This window comes from Nicotiana tomentosiformis, chromosome 5, assembly GCF_000390325.3.
Source record: "Nicotiana tomentosiformis chromosome 5, ASM39032v3, whole genome shotgun sequence".
In the NCBI taxonomy this organism is placed as follows: Eukaryota; Viridiplantae; Streptophyta; class Magnoliopsida; order Solanales; family Solanaceae; genus Nicotiana; species Nicotiana tomentosiformis.
In genome coordinates, this window is record NC_090816.1 from 137,832,462 (window position 1) to 137,851,929 (window position 19,468).

Sequence of the window (19,468 nt, forward strand, 5' to 3'; positions counted from 1 at the left end):
ACCATAGTCACCATGAACAACCATTTAGGAGATCCTGGGTTGTTACATATTAATCTTTTCCAACTAACTTTTGTGTACTCTCCAAGCATCTTTAGATACATCTGTTTGATTGAAAATGAGCTTAGATTCATCAAATCTTCTTTGGTCATACCAGCCCCCTCAATATATTGCTTAGTTTTAAAAACCTTTTGTATCATCCAAGATCCAACAAGCTTGCTTGGAAAATTTATCCCACAACGAGTCGTATATGAATCCACTTCACCCATAAGATATCTTTCTTCTTACTCAACTTTTACAATAGCTTACACATAGCCGTTTTATTTCATAGCTGAACTACCAATTAGGTATCTTGGGGGTACCACTAAGCTCTAAAAGATTATTGTCATATGATGTCAACCAATAGATAAAATGATTGGCAGGATAACTTCATGAACTTCTAAATTTAGTTATGTGTCAATATTTTCTTTCCTAAATTTTGTATTCAATTAAACATCGCGAAAGAATGGTCCCATATATTAATATTTGCCTATGTTGCTTTATAATATAGAAGTATAGAATAAATATATAAAACATAAAGTACAAGAAAGTATAATGTACGCATGACTCTTGATATTTACATAGAGAACGAAGATCCATATTTTAAAAGGTTAACAAATTTACCAAACCAGATTGTGATCTAATGTAACATAACTTTTTGATATGAAAAGTGCCAGTAATGAAAGTTGTGAGCATTTACTGTGCTTGAATATTTCCCGCTCCCATCTTCCCATGCGTGTCCCCACTCTTTGTCCCTCACATTTTGTCCCCACTCCATTTTTCCTTGTCCCCCACGCTTGCCCTCCATGCTTATCTTCCACACTTTGTCCCTCATTCTTGTACCCCATGTTTGTCCCACATGCTTTGTCCCCCATGCTTATCCCCCACACACAACCCCCCACATATCCTCATTTCTTTTTCTTCACATGAGGGGTGCAAAAATATCACCCAATAAAATAACATCTTCTTCCCATCTATGTTTTTTTCCGAAAAAAGGCAGTCAAAAAAAAAAACTTTGAATCTTCATTTTCGGACAGGCGAACACGCCGTCCATTTTCCTCCAGATATCAGCCTTCAAACACCATAAAAATAGCTGAAATACCTCTGATAAACACCATTAAAACATCTCCAAAATCTTACATTAATCCAGTTGAAGCTCTGTGCTCGAGGTCGTTGCCGGTTCGAGATTTTCGTACGTGGTCTCCGAGTGACGGGTCTGTTTGTTTTCAACCTCATCGAGGTGTTCTTCTTGTAAACCAGTTGGAAGATCTTTGATGTTTTGAATGTTATAAAAGGTTCAGTTATTTACATTCATCTTGTTTCCTTCCATTTTGTTAGTTAAGCGAATACTTGTTCATTTCGTCATTGCTATATGCTATCATGCTTTTGGTTTGTCACCTTGATTAGTTTATCCATTTTCTTGATGGTTGTTATTTTTTGTAGTTTTTCTTTGTGATAATAAATCTGGTAAATTGGGAACTTGTAGTCCTACTTTGTTTACAACTAAAAGCTTTAGGCTGAATTTGGTCAGTCACTCACTGGGCCATGAGTTTGAGTTGAGAACGAATTAACATGTGGTCATTAGTAGTAGTTAAATAAGAATTAATGTATATTCCATCAAATTGTTTGTCGAATTTAAGATAGGATTTTAAAATATTGACTTGAATTGGAAGTAGTAATTAATGGTAAGGGGAATTAGATTACACGAAAAGACAATAGAGCTGACTCAAATGCAAATAAGAATAAGTGACATCTCTTTCCATGACGCTAGCTACTACTAATTAATCAAATTATCGTGATTATGTATATGTTCGCGTGATATAATTACGATTACCAAAATTAAAATCAAGGTATGCGTTCGCGCAACTTTGGACGCAACAATCGTAATAATTAAATAAAGTGTTATTAGTTGTATACACGTATGTGTGACATAACTTTTGGTACACCAAACAAAACGAGTACATATGCGGGTGATTTATTTTAAAGATAATTTCATATTTTAATAATTAAAAGCGGAAGGTAAAACATGAGAATCAATAAATCAAAGTTTGTCCAAAATTAATTCAAGCCAAATTGTAGTCAATAAAGTGACCGTGCTAGAACCACGGGACTCGGGGAATGCCTTACACCTTCTCCCCGGTCAACAGAATTCCTTACTTGCACTTTATTTTCGCAGACCAATACTAAAAGAGTCAAATCTTCCTTTGACTAGGGATTCAAACAAAAGGTGACTTGGAACACCCAAAAAATCAATTCCAAGTGGCGACTCTATAAATAAAATAATCCCTACTCAAATTTGTCACTTCAAATAGAAAAACTCTTTAACCCACCATCCATAACACATATTATCTTTTGTGGGGGTAGAAAAGGGGTGAGACAAAAGTTCATCTATAAGGGTGCTTTAAAAGCCCATAAGAGTAAAACAATAATACTCCCTCCGTTCTAATTTATGTGAACATGTTTGATCGGACACGGAGTTTAAGAAAAAATGAAACTTTTAGAATTTGTGATAATAAACAAGTCAAAAAGGGGCCCAAGTTATTTGTGTGGTTATAAAAGCTTCTCATCAAGGGTATAATTGTAAGTTTAAGCAAAATTGTTTCCAAATTTAGAAAATGGTAATTGTTTTTTGGAACAGACCAAAAATAAAATAGGTTCACATAAACCGGAACGGAGTAAGTATATAATATGATAACCATCACCGACCAATGAATTATGCGTGATATTTTATTCGCAATTCATCTTACTCAATCAGGTTCCGTTTAAGGAGATTCATATAAGTTTTCCGCTTATGAATTATGCGTGATCTGTCTAGTTTAGATGCATATTTTCCTTCGAAAAGAAATTCAAGTACATTTAAAATATTATACAAGATTTAAAGAGTCTTATTAGGTATGCCCTTATAGTTTTGATTTAAAATATCACGTTCTGAACAATTTTTGTACCAAATATTTTTCAATTAAAACTTGCTTATGATTTCAAAAGAAATCAACCCATTTATAACCTAGAAATTTTTGAAAATTTTAAAATAAAATTAAATAATATTCATGAATAACTTCATCAATTTGCGATCAAGATATTTTTTCAAAACCAAGAATGAATCTACTATTGAAATTTAAATCACTTTGAAAATCCACAAAACATAAATATATTTAACTAAATTCTTTATTTCAAAATATCTAAAATCTTATATAACTTATTATACTAGTTTCAGAATATTATAGTGACTCTTTAACAATCGTCTATTTATAAAGAATTCAAGCATATGTATTTAAATATATACAAAGACAACGTTTTTTGTTATTAGCAAGTAATTATGATACAACTGATATTTTTGTGTTTTTAGTGAGATAAATATTCAACTTTTGAAAAACCCAATATGAGCAACCTTGAAATAAATGGTAGCCCCCACTTGAAACAACTGTTTTACACAAGAAGATTAATAATACCCGTCAGATGTAGCATTATTAGTAGTTAGCGGTGGTGATGAGAAGCCATCCAGAATCAAGTCATCCAGCTTTCTTCAACATCAGAAGCAGTTGGCACATGGCTTCCTCGTTTTCCCTATATCATATGGAGAAAAATAAAACTTGGATTGAAAAATTATAACAAGATCCTTTAATATATTATAAACACAATAAACAAACTTAGAAAAAACTAAGTATACCTCTTTAAATTTTCAACTGTCCTTTCTAAAGCTTCTAACTTAACTATGAAACCATCCACGTGATCTGATTCTTTCAGTGGTGCAACTTCTTTCACTCGATTAGTTATCCATGCTTATTTTTTAAGAGGTATTATATCAGTTAGCTTGTTTCTCAATTTTTCTTGACCACCATAGAATTCGCGTAGACCCAAGAAATCATCAATACCAGATTCCCTAGTAAACGATTCAGCAAAAACACATCCCTGATAATTTATTGTTGGATTGGTGTTGTGACATATGAAACAACTCTGAATCGTCTGAGAAGACGAGGATGACTGAAGCAAATTCAGAGGTGGAGAACCAAAAGTAGGCCCAACATTAGAAAGCCTCTTCTTAATATCCTCATTTTCTGTATAGCACATATGAAACAAGTTTTAATATAAATATCAACAGACAACAAACAAATTTTCAATTAAGATAATCCAGAATTACCAAATATTTTTTTACCACTTATTCCAACATCTATTCCTATCGTCCTTCACTTAGGCATAAGTAAAGTATACAAGTACAAGAGAATAAACGGACGATTCACTCAAAATACCAATTTTATTTTGGACATGAACCAAGCAACACTGATGTGAAATGTTGAGATTGACATTACAATTGACATTGCTTTTACTTATTTAAAGGAATTAATAAAGGATAATATACCAAAGATGCATGAATTAATTCTCTCATCCCAAAAATAAAAGGCTAAGATTCAACATTCAACTCCAAATAGGTTCTCGAAATTACTATTTAATTTTTTTTTTAAATGCTCAAGCTTTTAATCTAATTTTCGAATATGTAATTGTGACTCAAATATTAGTTCAACAAACCAAATACATTTGGATGGTGAAAAGTTAGATTTTTAAGATAATCCACCATTGTTGAACACACTTAAATAAGTGGGTTTAAATTTCGAATATGATTTTGATAGAAATTTGAAGTGGATGTTGTTTAGACTTGTTAGAAATAGTATAAGGAGGTTGTATACAAAATTTGAAGTCATTTAATAAAGATTTAGACTGGTCCACCATTGTTGAACAAGCTTAAATAAGTTTATTTAAATTTCGAATCTGGTTTTGGGAGAACTTTGGAGTGGTTGTCCTTTAGACTTGTTAGGAATAGTATAAGGAAGTTGTATACAAAAATTGAAGTCACTTAACAGAGATTTGGAATGGTTTTGAACAAAAATTGCAACTGAAAATCGTAAATATACAGACGTTTTGTATAAAGGTGTATAAAAGTGTATAAGAGGTATTTATACACCCATATATACTATTATACAATATTATACATCATTATACAAAAAGTGACTTCATATTTTTCCTTGCGTCTTTCTGAAATTTAACTCAAATCTTGCTCAAATCTAATCCAAATCACTTCAAATTTTAATTTTGAACTCCTCTTGAGATTTTCAATCAATTGGAACAACATCTAATACTAACAAACTCAAAAAAAATTATTTTCGAAAGTGAAGCTTTGATGACCGTCAAAGGTGGACTTCTATTCTTCAATTTTATGTTCTTCAATTTTCTTACATCCACACGCCATTGCAACTAGGTGATACATTTATAATTTTGCAAATATGTAGCCCAAAGATAATAGGCCAAGGTTTTAAAAAAATCAATTTTTTCACACAATCAACTACTATTTTCACACAAAGATAGCATAAAATGCAAAGCAGAAGCTCCAAACAACTAAATCGGGTAGCTTCCAATAATTTTCTTTTCAAATCATGTACACATTTGGCTATGTCGGGTAAAGATTTGAAATATGGGCCAATTTGCGTTATGTGTTCCAGCAATGTGATTCTAAGTGTAATTGGTCCTTGTTTTTAATGAATATGGGCTATATCAGTACAAACAAAAAGGGAGAGAAATTCAAAAATAGCCGGATTTACAAGTGGTAATTGAAAAATAGTCACAGTTTCAAAAGTAATCGAAATTTAGCCACTTTTCATGTAAAGATAAATCTGAACGAAAGCACTGTTCAAAATTCGAAAAATATTCCAGCATAATATACTGGAGTTCCAGTATAATATACCGGTCCAGCATAATATGCTGGAAGTTCATACACATGTGCTCCAATCTCCAACATATTATGCTGGAACTTTCCGCGTGTTGGAATTCCAACATAATATGATGGAAGTTCATACACAGATGCACCAATCTCCAGTATATTATGCTGGACCGGTCCGTGTTGCAGCAAAATAGTGGCTATTTTTCAATGACTTTACAAATACTGACTATTTTTGAATTACCAGTCCGAAAACTGGCTAGCAAGTGCTATTTTTACACAAAAAGGGCAAGCTACAAATTTTGCAAGTTGGCCAAAAATAATTACATCGCTAGCCAAATATACAAAAAATTATACATTGATTATGTATAAATATATATATTATATATTAATATATAAACAAATATATTTGCTGGTTATTATTTTTGGGAGCGACTATATAGAGTAATCTCCCAACAAAAAATTATAAACCTAAATAATAATGTTATTTTCCTTGTAGTACGTAGGAAAAATTACAAAAAATATAAACTTGGTCTTTACTTATTGTTTAGTTACTCACACCATATCATATCTAATTCCGAGACAATGTCCTTTTTGCTCAAATAACTCCATTGAGCTTATTGATTCGTTTTGATATAAAGGGTTGTGTTTTCATCCATTATTAAATACTATAGATACTAGTATTATTAATTGCCTTTTACTTAAGTTGGTATATCGTCGGTACCCTTATCATGAATAATTAATCGTGTTTGTTAGACACAATATGACAATAACCATATTTTAAAAAAGTTCTGAGCTATACTAGTACAAACTAAAGTTATAGACTTTTACCCAAAATTTGTTTTTTATAGACATACGTAGGAAAATAAAAGAACATAAACTTGGTCTAGATAAACACTCCGAGAGTGCATAATACAAGAGTATGCGGTGTTCGATGGACTCACTTTTGGGGCTTCGTAAAATACGTATACAGTCAAATCTCTCTATAACAATCACATATGTTCCGAATTTTTTTAGTTGTTATAGCGAAGTGTTGTTATAGAGAATGTATTGTAGACATATAAATTTTATTGGAATTAAATTCGTAAGATAATTTGGACTATATTTTATATTCAGGATATATTAGTTCAAATAAACTTATTGGATTAATATAATTGAATTAATTATATAAGTCCAATATATATGGATTAAATAAATAATTCTTAATCCATTGGGCTAGCCCATTTAATTAGGCTAAAGTGATGAGCCCACTTCATCAAGCCCAAGATGTCATTTTCCTAGAGGCCCAGTTTGGTGCCACGTGTCGTATGACGTGGCACGCCAAGTCAAGCGGAAGAGCCAATAGGATCATGTCACGTGTCAAAATGACAAGACATGTCAAGTCACATTAAAAGGCTAATAGAATCGCGCCACGTGTGCAAGTGACATGTTCTGGCCAATTAAATGCGGCTATGTCACACTTCAATTTGATTGGTCGGAAAGAGTTTGTTCTTATCATAACTCCTCTCTCCCACAACTATAAATAGGAGTCTTCATAACTCAGGAAAAAAAAGACCAGAAGTTATAACAAGAAGCAAGAGAGAGCTCGTGGATCAAACGCTGAAAATTCCTCCACAAGTTTCAAGCTTCAAGTAATCAAGTTCAAGTTCAAGCTCAAGCTCAAGAACGAGAATGAAGAACAAATCAAGTTCAAGCTCAAGAACGAAGAGCAAATCAAGATTCAAGGAGTACGAGTTCAAATCAAAGTTCGTGCTAGTTGAATTCAAGATCATCGTTCGTGGAAACAAATATAGATTCAAAATCAAGCTCAAAGGCCCTTGAATTTATTTACTATTGGAAAGAAGAATCAGTTTTCGGTCTTGATTTTATTTTCTTGACCCAAATTTATTGTCTACACGTATATTAACAAACATTGCATGAAAATTGGTTCCATAAAAAACTTAACTTTTATAGTGAATAACTGTTATATAGTGATACTGTTATAGAGCTATAACTGTATTAATGCAAGGAGACTGCTTGCCTATAGTCCTAAGTTCTATAAAGCCTTCCTTTCCATATTTTTATATGGGTTTTTTTACACAAATAGCCGGTCATATTATATACATGTAATACATAAATTATGCATATATTGTACATTCACCGACTATTTTTAGTTTAAGTGGTAGGGTGAGCGGCTATTAGGGTTAATTCTTCTTTTTATACCAAGGCCTATATATTTACAAAAAAAGCAAATGGGGCACTGTTGAGAGTTACTTACAAGTCAAAAAATTTTACCCACAGTGCCAAAAAAGCATTAATTTGTCACTCTCTTCCTGCTTCTATTGCTTCACCATTAGTAGAGGTTGTCAAAACTATCACAAAAATTGACTCCTAGACGCCAACGTTATCACCTGTAGCATGTCTGAAATCAGTTCTTCTTACCTTCAAGATAATCATTACGCCATCGCCTTTTCAGTTTAGGAGCCACATTGCTATCTTGCTTCTCCATTGTGTGTTTAGAAGTTGACTCTACTTTGATACTGCACTTGGATACCTCAGTTAAACTTGAGCTTATGAATGACTTTATGTCTGTCTTTCGCTTAACTTCAATCCATTTGTTATCTATCCAATCTCTTGAAGCCCTCACATTCTTCATTTGAAATTCCAACAATCTGTTCTCACCTATTATTGAAAAAAAAAATACTTTGGGACGTCAAGTCATGACAAACATTGAACATCCAGAATTCAGACAACAAATTAGCCAGAAGCTAGGCCTACTTTTTGAGCTTTTTCCACTCCTATGTTAGATGACAATGCTGAGCTTAGACCTGTGATTTCAAGTTAGATTTGAAGTAATTGGAAACTCCAATGTTACATCCATAGGCTGTTGAGTTAGTTCCTTATAAGAAGATGTTATGCCGCATCAGCCAATAAGCGAGAATTCTCCTTTTATTCTTGTTCTCTATTTCTATTTTGACTTTTTAGTTTTTTTGGTGCTCTTTGGGACTGTTATATCTTCATCAGTAAGGGGGTTTTGGGGGGGGGGGGGGGGATCCATCTTTTGACAGCATGAACCTTACCAGGGAAGTAAACCTGAAGATGACCACTTCCACAAACATCAAATCCAGCAACAACACCTTCCCACCACCCATCACACCACCAAGCATCAACTGCAGCTCCTACTTCAAAAGAAAGATCAGAAGAATCCTCCGGAGGCTGGGGCCGGACCGTGAAGCGTCCTGTGCATCTCATGCCCAACTTATCAGAGTCTGCAACTCTGGAGGAGGGAACCCATTCCTATAAATCAAGCAAAGGTGTCAGAAAACAGGGTAAAGAAAGGACAGGTCAATATATATTTTTGACATAAATGCAAGTAGATCGTAGAACAGATTCAAATTTTCTCCCTTTTGTATTTACGAATATTACTGCACATAAACTGAAGTTATAGTCGCAGTGATTATGGTACCTCTAGCTTCCCTGGACCGTCACAGTCCTGAATGTCATCATACTGAACTTTCAGACGTTTATGTAAGACCTGTAAGACCTTACACCTGAACCAGCAGCCTCTCATGCCACTGTCCTGACAAAGAAACTCTATGTTGTCACCAACTTCAAAAGACAGCTTACATTGGACCTTGGGCCGAACAAGCTGAATTCCAACTAGTCCTCTGCTTGACAATTTTATTTTCAACTTTTGGCAAGTTGGTTCGGCTTTTGTTATCTGGTTCCCAGGAATTGACTTTCTGATACCAGAATGGCTGCTCTCCAGTTTCGGACACTCCTTGACACTTGTACTCCTCCTTGGCCCTCGCTCTAAAGGATCTTCATGGGTTATATGTTTTACTTCATGCAACTTATGACCCTTTGACTTATGCTGGGAAACATGTTGACTGCGTAACACAGTAAATATCGTTTGATTATAGTAGCCATCCAATTTACTCAGAGAGACTGGCATGACCTTGTTGTGTCTGAATTCCCTAAAGCACATGTAGACACCAGAAGACGAGCTTTTTGGGACGAGAGAGATATATTTCTCATAATCTCTAGGAGTCAAAACTGCCGCAGGGCCATCAATACACTCCGCATTGATCACCTGAACATGAGATGTGATAAATACTTCTCTAGGGTGTCCCTCAAGCTGAGGAATTACACATCGAACTTTCTGAATATGGTGAAACCACTGCACCTTAACTTTTTTCTGCCCCTTGTTCTCGTATAAATCTTCCAAGTAACCAAGGTAGTGATTTTCTTCTTCGGCCATGACTTTCGCAAAGGAATTAATCTGCAGAAAACTAAGAAATTAAAGAAGGAAGGGAAAGAAATATGAGGTCAAGGAACTGATTTAATGCTACAAAGTGCTTACAGCTATTTTAGTCCCGTTCCTGCAAAAAGAAGGATAATGCTTAAGTTGCTGGGAGCAGGTCCAAGCAGTACCTGACCACAAAATATTTGAGTTTCTGGCCTTCAATTTTCTAGGAAGCAAGCCCTGCAATAGATATTTTTCCCTTCATTAAATGTAGTTTAACAAAGTCGAAACTAATCTCAAAGAATAGATCAACATATTTGAGACCTCATCAGCTATGTGGATCCCCCTATTAGGTAAACCAGCCATTAAAGAATTTCTCGTTTCACTTGTCAGGGTATCTGCAAGAGAAGGGAAGTCAAATTTACTAAAAGCAAAGCCGATTAAATTAAGAAAAAAATAATTTATAACTATTAGGCAAACATTCTTTAAGCAGTGATTTAACTGTACCCAGCATCACACAACTCAGAAAGCAAATAGCAACTTTGCAGCTGAAACAGCAATTTACCGGGAATTCAGCTAAAAACAAGAGCGTTCAAGGCCTATGATTCCACAGGCGGCTATGGAATAGATCATGTATCAGGTGTAATATAATCTTTCCCTATCTTTGTATTAGCTGAAACAAGGAATATAATTGGAAAACTCTCCTGCCTTCGACCACATTCAAGCAAGACAAGTAGCTATAATTAAAGGACATTAATTTAACAAAGTTCAGCCGCCTAGCCTACATTTCCTTAAAGAAAATCTATTCTAAAGTCGAGTGTTATTGAATTAGGGTCATACTTGGAAGTACAAGAATATCAAGCACAACACAGAACATATATATCAATTGAAAAGCAAAGCAACATAGCAAGATTATGCAATCCGATTCTTCAATATTAATAAGATTACCAAACATGCATGATATTAAGGATCACACATAGATGCATAAGGAGAAATGGAAGAGGGAAGCAAAAGACAAAAATGAGAAAAAGTTTGCCGTTCAAGTCAAATACCAAAATAGTGTAAAAGGCACAGGGCAGACTCGTATTGACTAGGAGTCTAGGTCTACTAAAGATTCTACCCTATTTGGAAATGCAAAAGATCACAACCAGACAGCACCAAGATCACAATCAGACAAATTGTGACCTCATCATTTGCTTATATAAAACATCCCAATTGCATAATCTTTAAAAAAATTAATTCTTCCTTGCCGCCACAACCCTACGTAGGGGCCAATCGACCTTCTCCCTCTTCCCTGAGGGAAGCGCGCCGCCTCCAGGAACCAAGGATTATTTCCTTGCATTTAGCCCCTTTCTCCTTCAGGGTGGAAGTTGAAAAGAGGTCAAACTGGGCCCTTGCACATTAGAGCAGGGATGATATCTATTTTTTGTTGGCCAAAACCACGCAAAAAGATGTACTAGTGCTATCCATCGAGAAAGAAAAAGATATATTAGTTCCAATTAGCCCCTAGAAAGAACAGGACGACCTAGGAAAGTTCAAAGTAGTTACTTAAAGTAATAGAAACAAAGCTTAGAAACTCTTAAGATCAACAAGCATCAAAAACTACATTCTTCTTTGATTATCACCAATCAATCAAAACAGATACTGACAAAACAAAGGGTCTGAGAACTGTAACCTCCCCGTCTGTGAAAGAGTTAAAATTGACTTTATCAGGGAAAAAAGATATACAATTTTTAATGTTATATAGACATAGAAGGATAACAAAACTCTAAGATCGGATATCTCCAGGTATCAACACTTTTACCTCGATCTAGTTTTTTCTTTTTTTGATCGTCATATGCAAACATTTTTACCGTGATCTCTTCTCTGCGCAACACAAATACTATAAAAAGAGAAAAGATGGACTCAGAAGGTCAGATACACCTGCTGAGACTCCTCAGATACTAGTGATGATTGTATTTATATTATCTCCACCACAAGTGCAGTCAAACACATGGAAGTAAGCATTTTGGTATTACACAATTGCACCCTTTCCAAACTCAATTCTTTTTCCTTGGTAAAGATTCAGGTAATCTAATACTTTAAATCTCTCCATTTGGCGAATGAATCCTATATATCAACTCCACTCTATACAGACCATCATATTTGATTGTTTTAAAGTGGTCCTCAACCTACTACAGCCCTCTTCGACTCCTTTTTTATCCAGATTTGGGACCGGCAATGTATTACATTAACACACATAGGCGGAGTTTCTACACAACTTTTCAACAATTTAAATTATTACATCACAATTCGAATTAAATACTATATTTTTCCTATAGGATTCTCCTTAACTTTTCTACTATAACGTCCCATTTTTACCAGCTCGATACCTAGAGATAGTTACCTTCTTAATCGCCATAACACATCAATCACGTAGCATGAAGTAAGACTGTGGGGGATCTTCTTAAAACAACTCATTTAAAATTTCTTAAAATAATTTAATGTTGACTCAGTAAAAAGGAATTTTTCTTTCATGATGTTAATAACATCATAAAAAAAAAAATAGTTTCGTAGTGAGGTGTCAATTTAACCATGATTAAGTATGATTCCAATCTTAAGATGTTAGGAAGCGCAAAATCAAGGTGTGAATATCTATTGCTGAATTTGGTCTATTGAATAACAACAGAACCAATAGCATAATAGGAGTTGCGCCTCCACCCTGGATTTGACTCCTTTTCTTTTTAATGTTTTTTAACATCACATGTAAAAAATAAATTCGTGAGAATCACTCGACGGGGGACCTCCTTTATGAGTCAAATCGACTAATGCCATGAAGGTCAACAACTCAAGCCAGAACTGTAGAAAAGTGAATAATGATGCACCTTCTCTTCTGCCATTGTACACTTCAGAATATGATTATTACCGGATTCTTGGTCCCTATGTTGTGTAAGGGTTCCAAACGTTTCAAAAGTGATAGGTAGTAATGTTTCTCGGTACTCTATGTTCAGGAGTTTGGGTATTGGATGCATGAGCAATTGCTTCTTGGCCAACTGATTATTACATGATCCAATTTCGAACTGTATATTTTCACTTTTAGAAGTCTTCCTCTCTATACACATGTTGAAAATCACCGGATCATGATAACATAAATATGGCATCTAAACTTCTCACAGTAGAAGCCGACATCCTTAGCAACCTAGTGTAGGGCTTTTTCCACTTATACAATCATAGTCCTAAACAACTCCAAGGTCATTTATTATAAATACTTCACAACTAATGTAACCACTAAATACTTGATGCTTTTTGGTAACTAACACAAAACACAAAAAACTTGTGAGATAATATAAAGTATCTTAATTACAAATATTTCAGGAGGACATGGCTTTGCAGTAAAATTAGACCACTTACTTTAAATAAAGGCAACATAGTGTTAACAATAAGTTAGTACTTTACATGGGCAAGTAGTAAGGAAACCATGATCTGTATGACTATTTGTCTATTGCCTGGTGAAGAGAGTATAGAAGAGCCTCCCAAAAGGGAAGCACAAAATACCATGTCAAGTCCAAACTCCAAATCTCCAGATCAAAGAGTAACATAAAAAGAGGAGGTTTCCTTTCGTGCTCGCTAACACAACTGGTAGCTAGTGTTAAGACGTCACATGAGTGGTCATAACTATTGTTCTATATTAACTTATGTGCTTCAACAATTAAACGGGAGAGTTGAAGTTTAAATCACGTTGTACTTTAGGCTTTGGGATCGAATGACCCATCATGTTGCTGGACGGGTGTAACCTTATTTATCAAATTATTTCTCCTATTATCACCACAACTTGTAAAGTTCAAATCAGCCGAAGAAAAGCCTCATTCTCAAAGTATCATACTAAACCACAAACTTGTGTGCTGCACATTTGAAAGTACAACAACACACAGGCGATTGTGGTCAGAACAAGGAGCACAAAGTATACTTTCCTTGCAAAACAAAGCATAGTGAGGTAGTTACTTAGGAAGATACGTTCCTATTTATTCTTCAAACAAGGATCATCCGTCCCTGGGATACAAATAACTACCATCGCTCCACCACTCTAGGTTAAATCGAGATACAAAAGTAAATTGAAAATTCAGTTTGTGCCTGGAAAACTCAAGTCCAGAACCAAAATCCCAAAATAAAAAAAGGAACCGGAAATATTGTTCAACCATCTCTCTCCGCTCCCTCCCCAAAATCCCTCGGGAGGGAGGCTTCTTCATGGAAACAATAATTGAGACATAATTCAGTTTCTTTCCTGTCAAAGCATAAGATATTTCATCTACACTTCTACAGTTCATCAAAAAAGGATTTTTCATCTACGAATTAATTTGCAAAGCATTGTAGCAAACCAAAAGTTCATAAGATGTGAGACTGGGATTAACCCATCAAGGAGATAGTTTGGACATTCGCAGAACTTTTTGCTTTTAAGCATGATCATAAAACATCTGCCTTCTCTGCATTGATCGGGTGTAACCAGCAGCCAATAATCTATTGTCAACTTCTTCCGAAAATGCCAAATACCAGAAACTAGAGCAATTCAATGTACATTTATGCCAATAAATACTGTAAATCTCATGTAACTGAAATCTTAGACAGCAACATGATTATACGTACTTGAAATAGGTGATGATTGGCGACGCTTTGAAACCAAAAACGTCAGCCATTCCACTACCTCTCGTCTTGTACGCCACTTTGTTCCAGAGTTTATAGTTCTTGTATGCCCAAAAGCATCCAAATAATCCTCTGAGACAACATATGTTATGTGCCTTATACTTCTTTCAGTACCCACCACAGCAAGGATTGACTCCCCCGAGAAACCCTTCAAGTAGTAGTGCACAACACGATGGCCCTTCTCTTGAGAAATAACCCGCTCTTCCCACGCAACAAATACATGATTATCTGCAGCCATCCTGATTTACACAGAGGACAAACAGTTTGGATTAATCGAAAACAACCACAGTTCCTAAACACCCTCATCCAGAAACATCAACAATGTTTTTCTAAAGAAACATAAACAATCATTTTGGGCTAAAGAGTCACGAGCAAGCATAATCCCACTAAGCTCTTTCACAATTTAGGACCCGATCAAAACGTGGCAAAACATTACACCTATTAAAACAAACAGAAATGTATGTAAGTAAAAACACCAGATACAAAGAACAGGTTTTTCCTTCCATCCCCCAGGACTTTTGGGGTAAGAGTTCAACTTGTGATGTTTAGGTTAGGCGCATATCACACGCCGTTATTTAAAGTGGAGAAGGGTAAAGGGGCGGACCCCCATTATCTACCGGAGTTTCAAACCTTGCGCCACTAGCCCTCGGGATTTCTCGGTTATGAAAAAAAACATCAGATACAAATAACAGGTTTTTCCAACGATTAGCTCCTGACAACCAACTAAACAAATGGAAAAGCAGCATCAAAGCACAAAACCCAAGTAAGCACAAAGAGGGTTTTGCTTAGTTTCAAAGATTAACTAACCTTAATTCCAGAAAGCTGTCAACAGAATATCAGACACAAAGAAGTGAAGAACAGGTTTTTTTCCATTGAAAAACAACAATGAAGCTAAAACCCACGTGAGAAACAAAAATGGGTAATGCTGATTTTAAAAGATTAAGCATGTACAAGAACATAAACATACAACATTGAAGCAGCATTGACCAGACATTAAGTGATCACATACACAAATAAGCTTAGGGTTGGAAATGGAAACAAGCAACAAAAAAGAACCCAAAAAAGAAGGCAGAATTCAGGGAGGGGAAAAAAGTAAGTACGTAACTCAGTAACTGACCTGAAAATAGCAAAAAGATTGTATCTTTTTTGGGGAAACAGAGGAGAACAGCTTCAGAGAAAAACCAGAGAAAGGTGATAAGTTGGGCTTTTTTCCTCTACAAGCGGTGACGGTTAAGGAAAGATAATAGTACTAATAAAGAGTAAAAGAAGAAGAAAAAGAAGAAGAAGAGAGGTGGAAAAGGCAAGTGCCATGGCCAAGTGGTTGCAGGGGTTTGAAATTCCTTAGTGCCGCAGTGACATGTGGGAGCTGCAAACCGGAGGGAGAAACAAAATGTACTATGGACTACTACTAAACTGAAGCTTTTGAGTTTTGGCCTTTCACCTTTCTGGGGTTTCTTCTATTTGTTTTTTTAAATAAAACAAATTATCTTCTGTAAATCATGTAAAATAAAATTTTAGAGTTAAGTTATTTTTAAATAAAAATATGATATTATTTTCGGAACAGATTAAAAAAAAAATAATTTTACATAAATTAAGGAGATGGATTAATTTTAACACTAAACTTTTAAATCCTTTTTAAATATAGTTTTACATATTTACTATTAATCTCAATTATAGTAAATTTTGTTTAAGAAAATCGTGATCAAATAAAAATTGATTGGCTTGTCATTTTTCAAGTAAGCAGTGCAATTTTATTGTTTTGGGTGTTTTTTTTTTTTTGGGTATCTGTTTTAGTGCCTTTCTAGATAAAAGGAGTATATTATTTAAATCTAATTGCTCCATTTGCCACCTTTTTAAGTCCAATTGTACTTAAATTCTTGTACGCAGTTTTACAAATTTCCATGTACTTATTAATTGGGTCGGGTCAGCTCAATCACAGCCCAATTCAACCCGATTCAGCCCGGTACGGTAGGGGGTGGGACGGGTTGGGAAGGGTTGGAGGGAGACGGGCGGGAACAAACATATTTTGATAACCGGTGCCCCGGAATCCGGCTAGCCCACTAACCCTTCCAGCCTGATTTTTGTGTGTGTTTTTTTTTAAATTATGACTGTTGCCAATGGTCAAATCAAAAATGATCGTTGGGCAACGATCATTTTTTGCACTTCTAGCCATTTCGACATATCCCCTTACTAAAATATCCCCTCCACCTCCTAATAATTGATAAATTACATTCTTAGTCTTTTAATAACTATAAATAGCCTCCCCCCCCCCCCCCCCTTTATTTTTTTCACAACTTGCTCTCTTTTTCTACTTTAATTCTCTCTCAATTCCCTTTTGATTATTGAATTGCTTATTGCTCTCAAGTTATCAATTAATTAATATTTCAAGTTTTATCAATTATTTACGGTAGCCACTACAAAATTATAATTATCAAGTGAAGTGTGGTTAAAATTTTTGTTAGGTTCAAATTAAATCATGCCTTCTAGAGTGCGTTCACACATTTGGGAACACTTTGAGGTGATAGAAGAAAATGAAGAAGTTCGCAAAGTAGAGTACAAGAACTGTGATCGAGTCTTTAATGTTCATCGAAAGTGGGAGGGCACAAATGGTTTAAGGAGGCATATGAAGGGTTGTCTTGTGCGTCCTCCAGGAATTCGTATTTAAGTTGATTTGAGACAATTTGGGTTATTTTGAATTTGTTAGACTTATTTAAGTTTAATGTGTTAGTTTATAAGACAAGTTAATTTGAAGTATTATTATGCAATGAAAATATGAAATGAAAACCTTTGAAATTTGATCCTTACATATTGATCTTATTAAATAATTTTATATAGCCACTTAATTTTAATTTTTAAATTTTAAAATTCAAATTTTAAATTTAAAAGTTTAAAGTTTAAAAGTTTAATTTTATCCCTTAAAATACTTATTTTATTATTTAAAAGTTTGCAAACACTTAAGCAATAATTACATTGAACAAGGAAACATAATACACAAAAAAAAATTAACCTGGCCCGATCCGGAGCCGATAAATCCGAACCCGAACGGACCCACTAAAACCCGAAATATTCCAGCCCACTACCAGCCTGGAATCCCAGCCCATTAACCGGACGAACTGTTTTTTCCTATGTCCAGCACGTCCGATTAACACCTATAACTTATAGCACGTGCTTTTTAATTTCCATTCGCAGCTTCATGTCACAAATGTTAACTAATTTGGATTGGAATTTATAAAGGAACTTTTCTTTCCTCCTTTGCTTGATTTGACAAATAGAAAGAGGGAAATGGTCAAAAAGGGAAATAGGTTTCTTCCTAAAATGTTTCTTTCCCTTTTCATCTCCTATTTTCTCTTTGTACTTCTTATTTCTATCTCATTCTCTTTTTTCTTTTCCTCTTTTTTCCCCTTTCGTAATTGCTAGCGTCGTATAAGAATTCAACAAGAATGGATGAAGTTCTTATACTTTTAATTAGAGATTTCAAATTCGAACCTCAGAATGACTTCCTCTTTAATGAGCTTATCGTAGCACAATCGCAAATTAATTAGACTAGTTGATACCCAATAGCGTAGGGTGATTTGCACAAATAAGACACTTCGATGTCATTATTAATTCTTTGACCCCACTTGACCCGTGGACACAACTTTAAGTTTAACAAGTGTCGTTCCTCGCTTGTCCCATGGGGCATGGGCAACACTTTTGACTTTTGACATTTGCCCATGAGGCAACAACAATAACAGTAACAACCCAATAAAATTTCACAAGTGGGATCTGGGTAAGACAAACGGAGGTTAAAAATCAAGATCACCCATTTTCAAGGTGATTGAGTGTAATTTCTTGAATACATTATTAAACAAAAGAACTCAACAATACAACTAGATTTTGGTAAACTGCATGTCCCTTTTGACCATATGGGCTTAGATTGATAGAGAATGATATAGAGTTGGGCCTAGAATTAAATGGGCCCGAACTCAATCTGTTTAATCTAAAGGCCCATTTTCAAGATAAGAGAAAGAAGATAAGGCATAAATACATTTAAAACAATCTACCACAACCTTTCATTGCTCTATCTCGCAAAAAGAAAAAATGAGACTTCAACTCCATTTCCAACGCTCTAATCTTCCATTGCTCGTCCAACTCAAGCACAATTCACCCCTTAATAAACCTCAAAATTTGCCATATGGGAAGAGAGAAATTCACCAGCTAGCTGCAGAAAAAAGAAGCTTAGTTAAACCAATAGCTCTACAAATCTCGCACAAATCCAAGATATTTTCAAGAACTGAAATTTCTGAGTCTGAAGCTGGTTTAAATGAGAAAAGTTCAAAGCTTTTAGTATTGGGAGCTGTATCTGTTGGGGTAATGCTGTTTTTACTGGGATTTGATGATCAAAACAAGGCATTAGCATTGGGTCCTGAAGGTCCATTAATGGAGGAATTTTGGGATAATATGAGGAGATATGCAATTTATGCATTGACAGTTAGTACTGGAGTTCTTTGGGCTGTTTTTGAACCCATTTATGAGCTGTTGAAGAATCCCATTTCTGCAATTTTAATATTGGTTATTATGGGAGGCAGTTTTTATATTGTTTCTCAAGTGGTATCAGCTATGGTCGGTATTACTGACTTTGCTTATGATTATAACTATTAGATTTCAGTTTACTTCTGTATAAAGAGGGACTTTCCTTGTTAATCCAATGCAAATTCTATACGTTTGTGCTTAAATTCAGTAAGCAATATATATTGCCTTCAAACTCATAGTGTTGCATACTATTTTAGTATAGTTTTTTGACAGGTCACTATTGATATGGTCATATCTGTAAATGTAAATTT

General features: G+C 34.8%; 2 protein-coding genes across 2 annotated transcripts; one reads left to right on the forward strand and one right to left on the reverse strand.

The window, feature by feature from the left end:
- Positions 1-7,920: 7,920 nt before the first annotated feature.
- On the reverse strand, positions 7,921-16,067 carry LOC104099954 (uncharacterized). Its single transcript, XM_070175436.1, has 7 exons — positions 15,763-16,067; positions 14,589-14,884; positions 10,293-10,366; positions 10,086-10,208; positions 9,189-10,004; positions 8,803-9,019; positions 7,921-8,404 (listed from the first exon to the last, which is right to left on the reverse strand). Exons 2-7 carry the CDS (start codon positions 14,881-14,883, stop codon positions 8,151-8,153), a joined length of 1,779 nt encoding a protein of 592 aa, XP_070031537.1. The 5' UTR covers position 14,884; positions 15,763-16,067; the 3' UTR covers positions 7,921-8,150.
- A 2,616-nt stretch (positions 16,068-18,683) lies between these two features.
- On the forward strand, positions 18,684-19,393 carry LOC104099929 (uncharacterized). The gene has a single exon (XM_009607068.4). It carries the CDS (start codon positions 18,726-18,728, stop codon positions 19,284-19,286), a length of 561 nt encoding a protein of 186 aa, XP_009605363.1. The 5' UTR covers positions 18,684-18,725; the 3' UTR covers positions 19,287-19,393.
- The last annotated feature ends 75 nt before the right edge of the window (positions 19,394-19,468 follow it).

Bases quoted from the DNA above. Each gene is read 5' to 3' on its own strand.
- LOC104099954 (XM_070175436.1), bottom strand. From the start codon at position 14,883: ATGGCTGCAGATAATCATGTATTTGTTGCGTGGGAAGAGCGGGTTATT. The intron at 10,367-14,588 runs GTACGTATAATC...CTTCTCTTGCAG, and splicing joins CCAATCATCACCTATTTCAA to ATACCCTGACAAGTGAAACG. The intron at 9,020-9,188 runs GTACCATAATCA...CTTGATTTATAG, and splicing joins ACGGTCCAGGGAAGCTAGAG to GAATGGGTTCCCTCCTCCAG.
- LOC104099929 (XM_009607068.4), top strand. From the start codon at position 18,726: ATGAGACTTCAACTCCATTTCCAACGCTCTAATCTTCCATTGCTCGTC.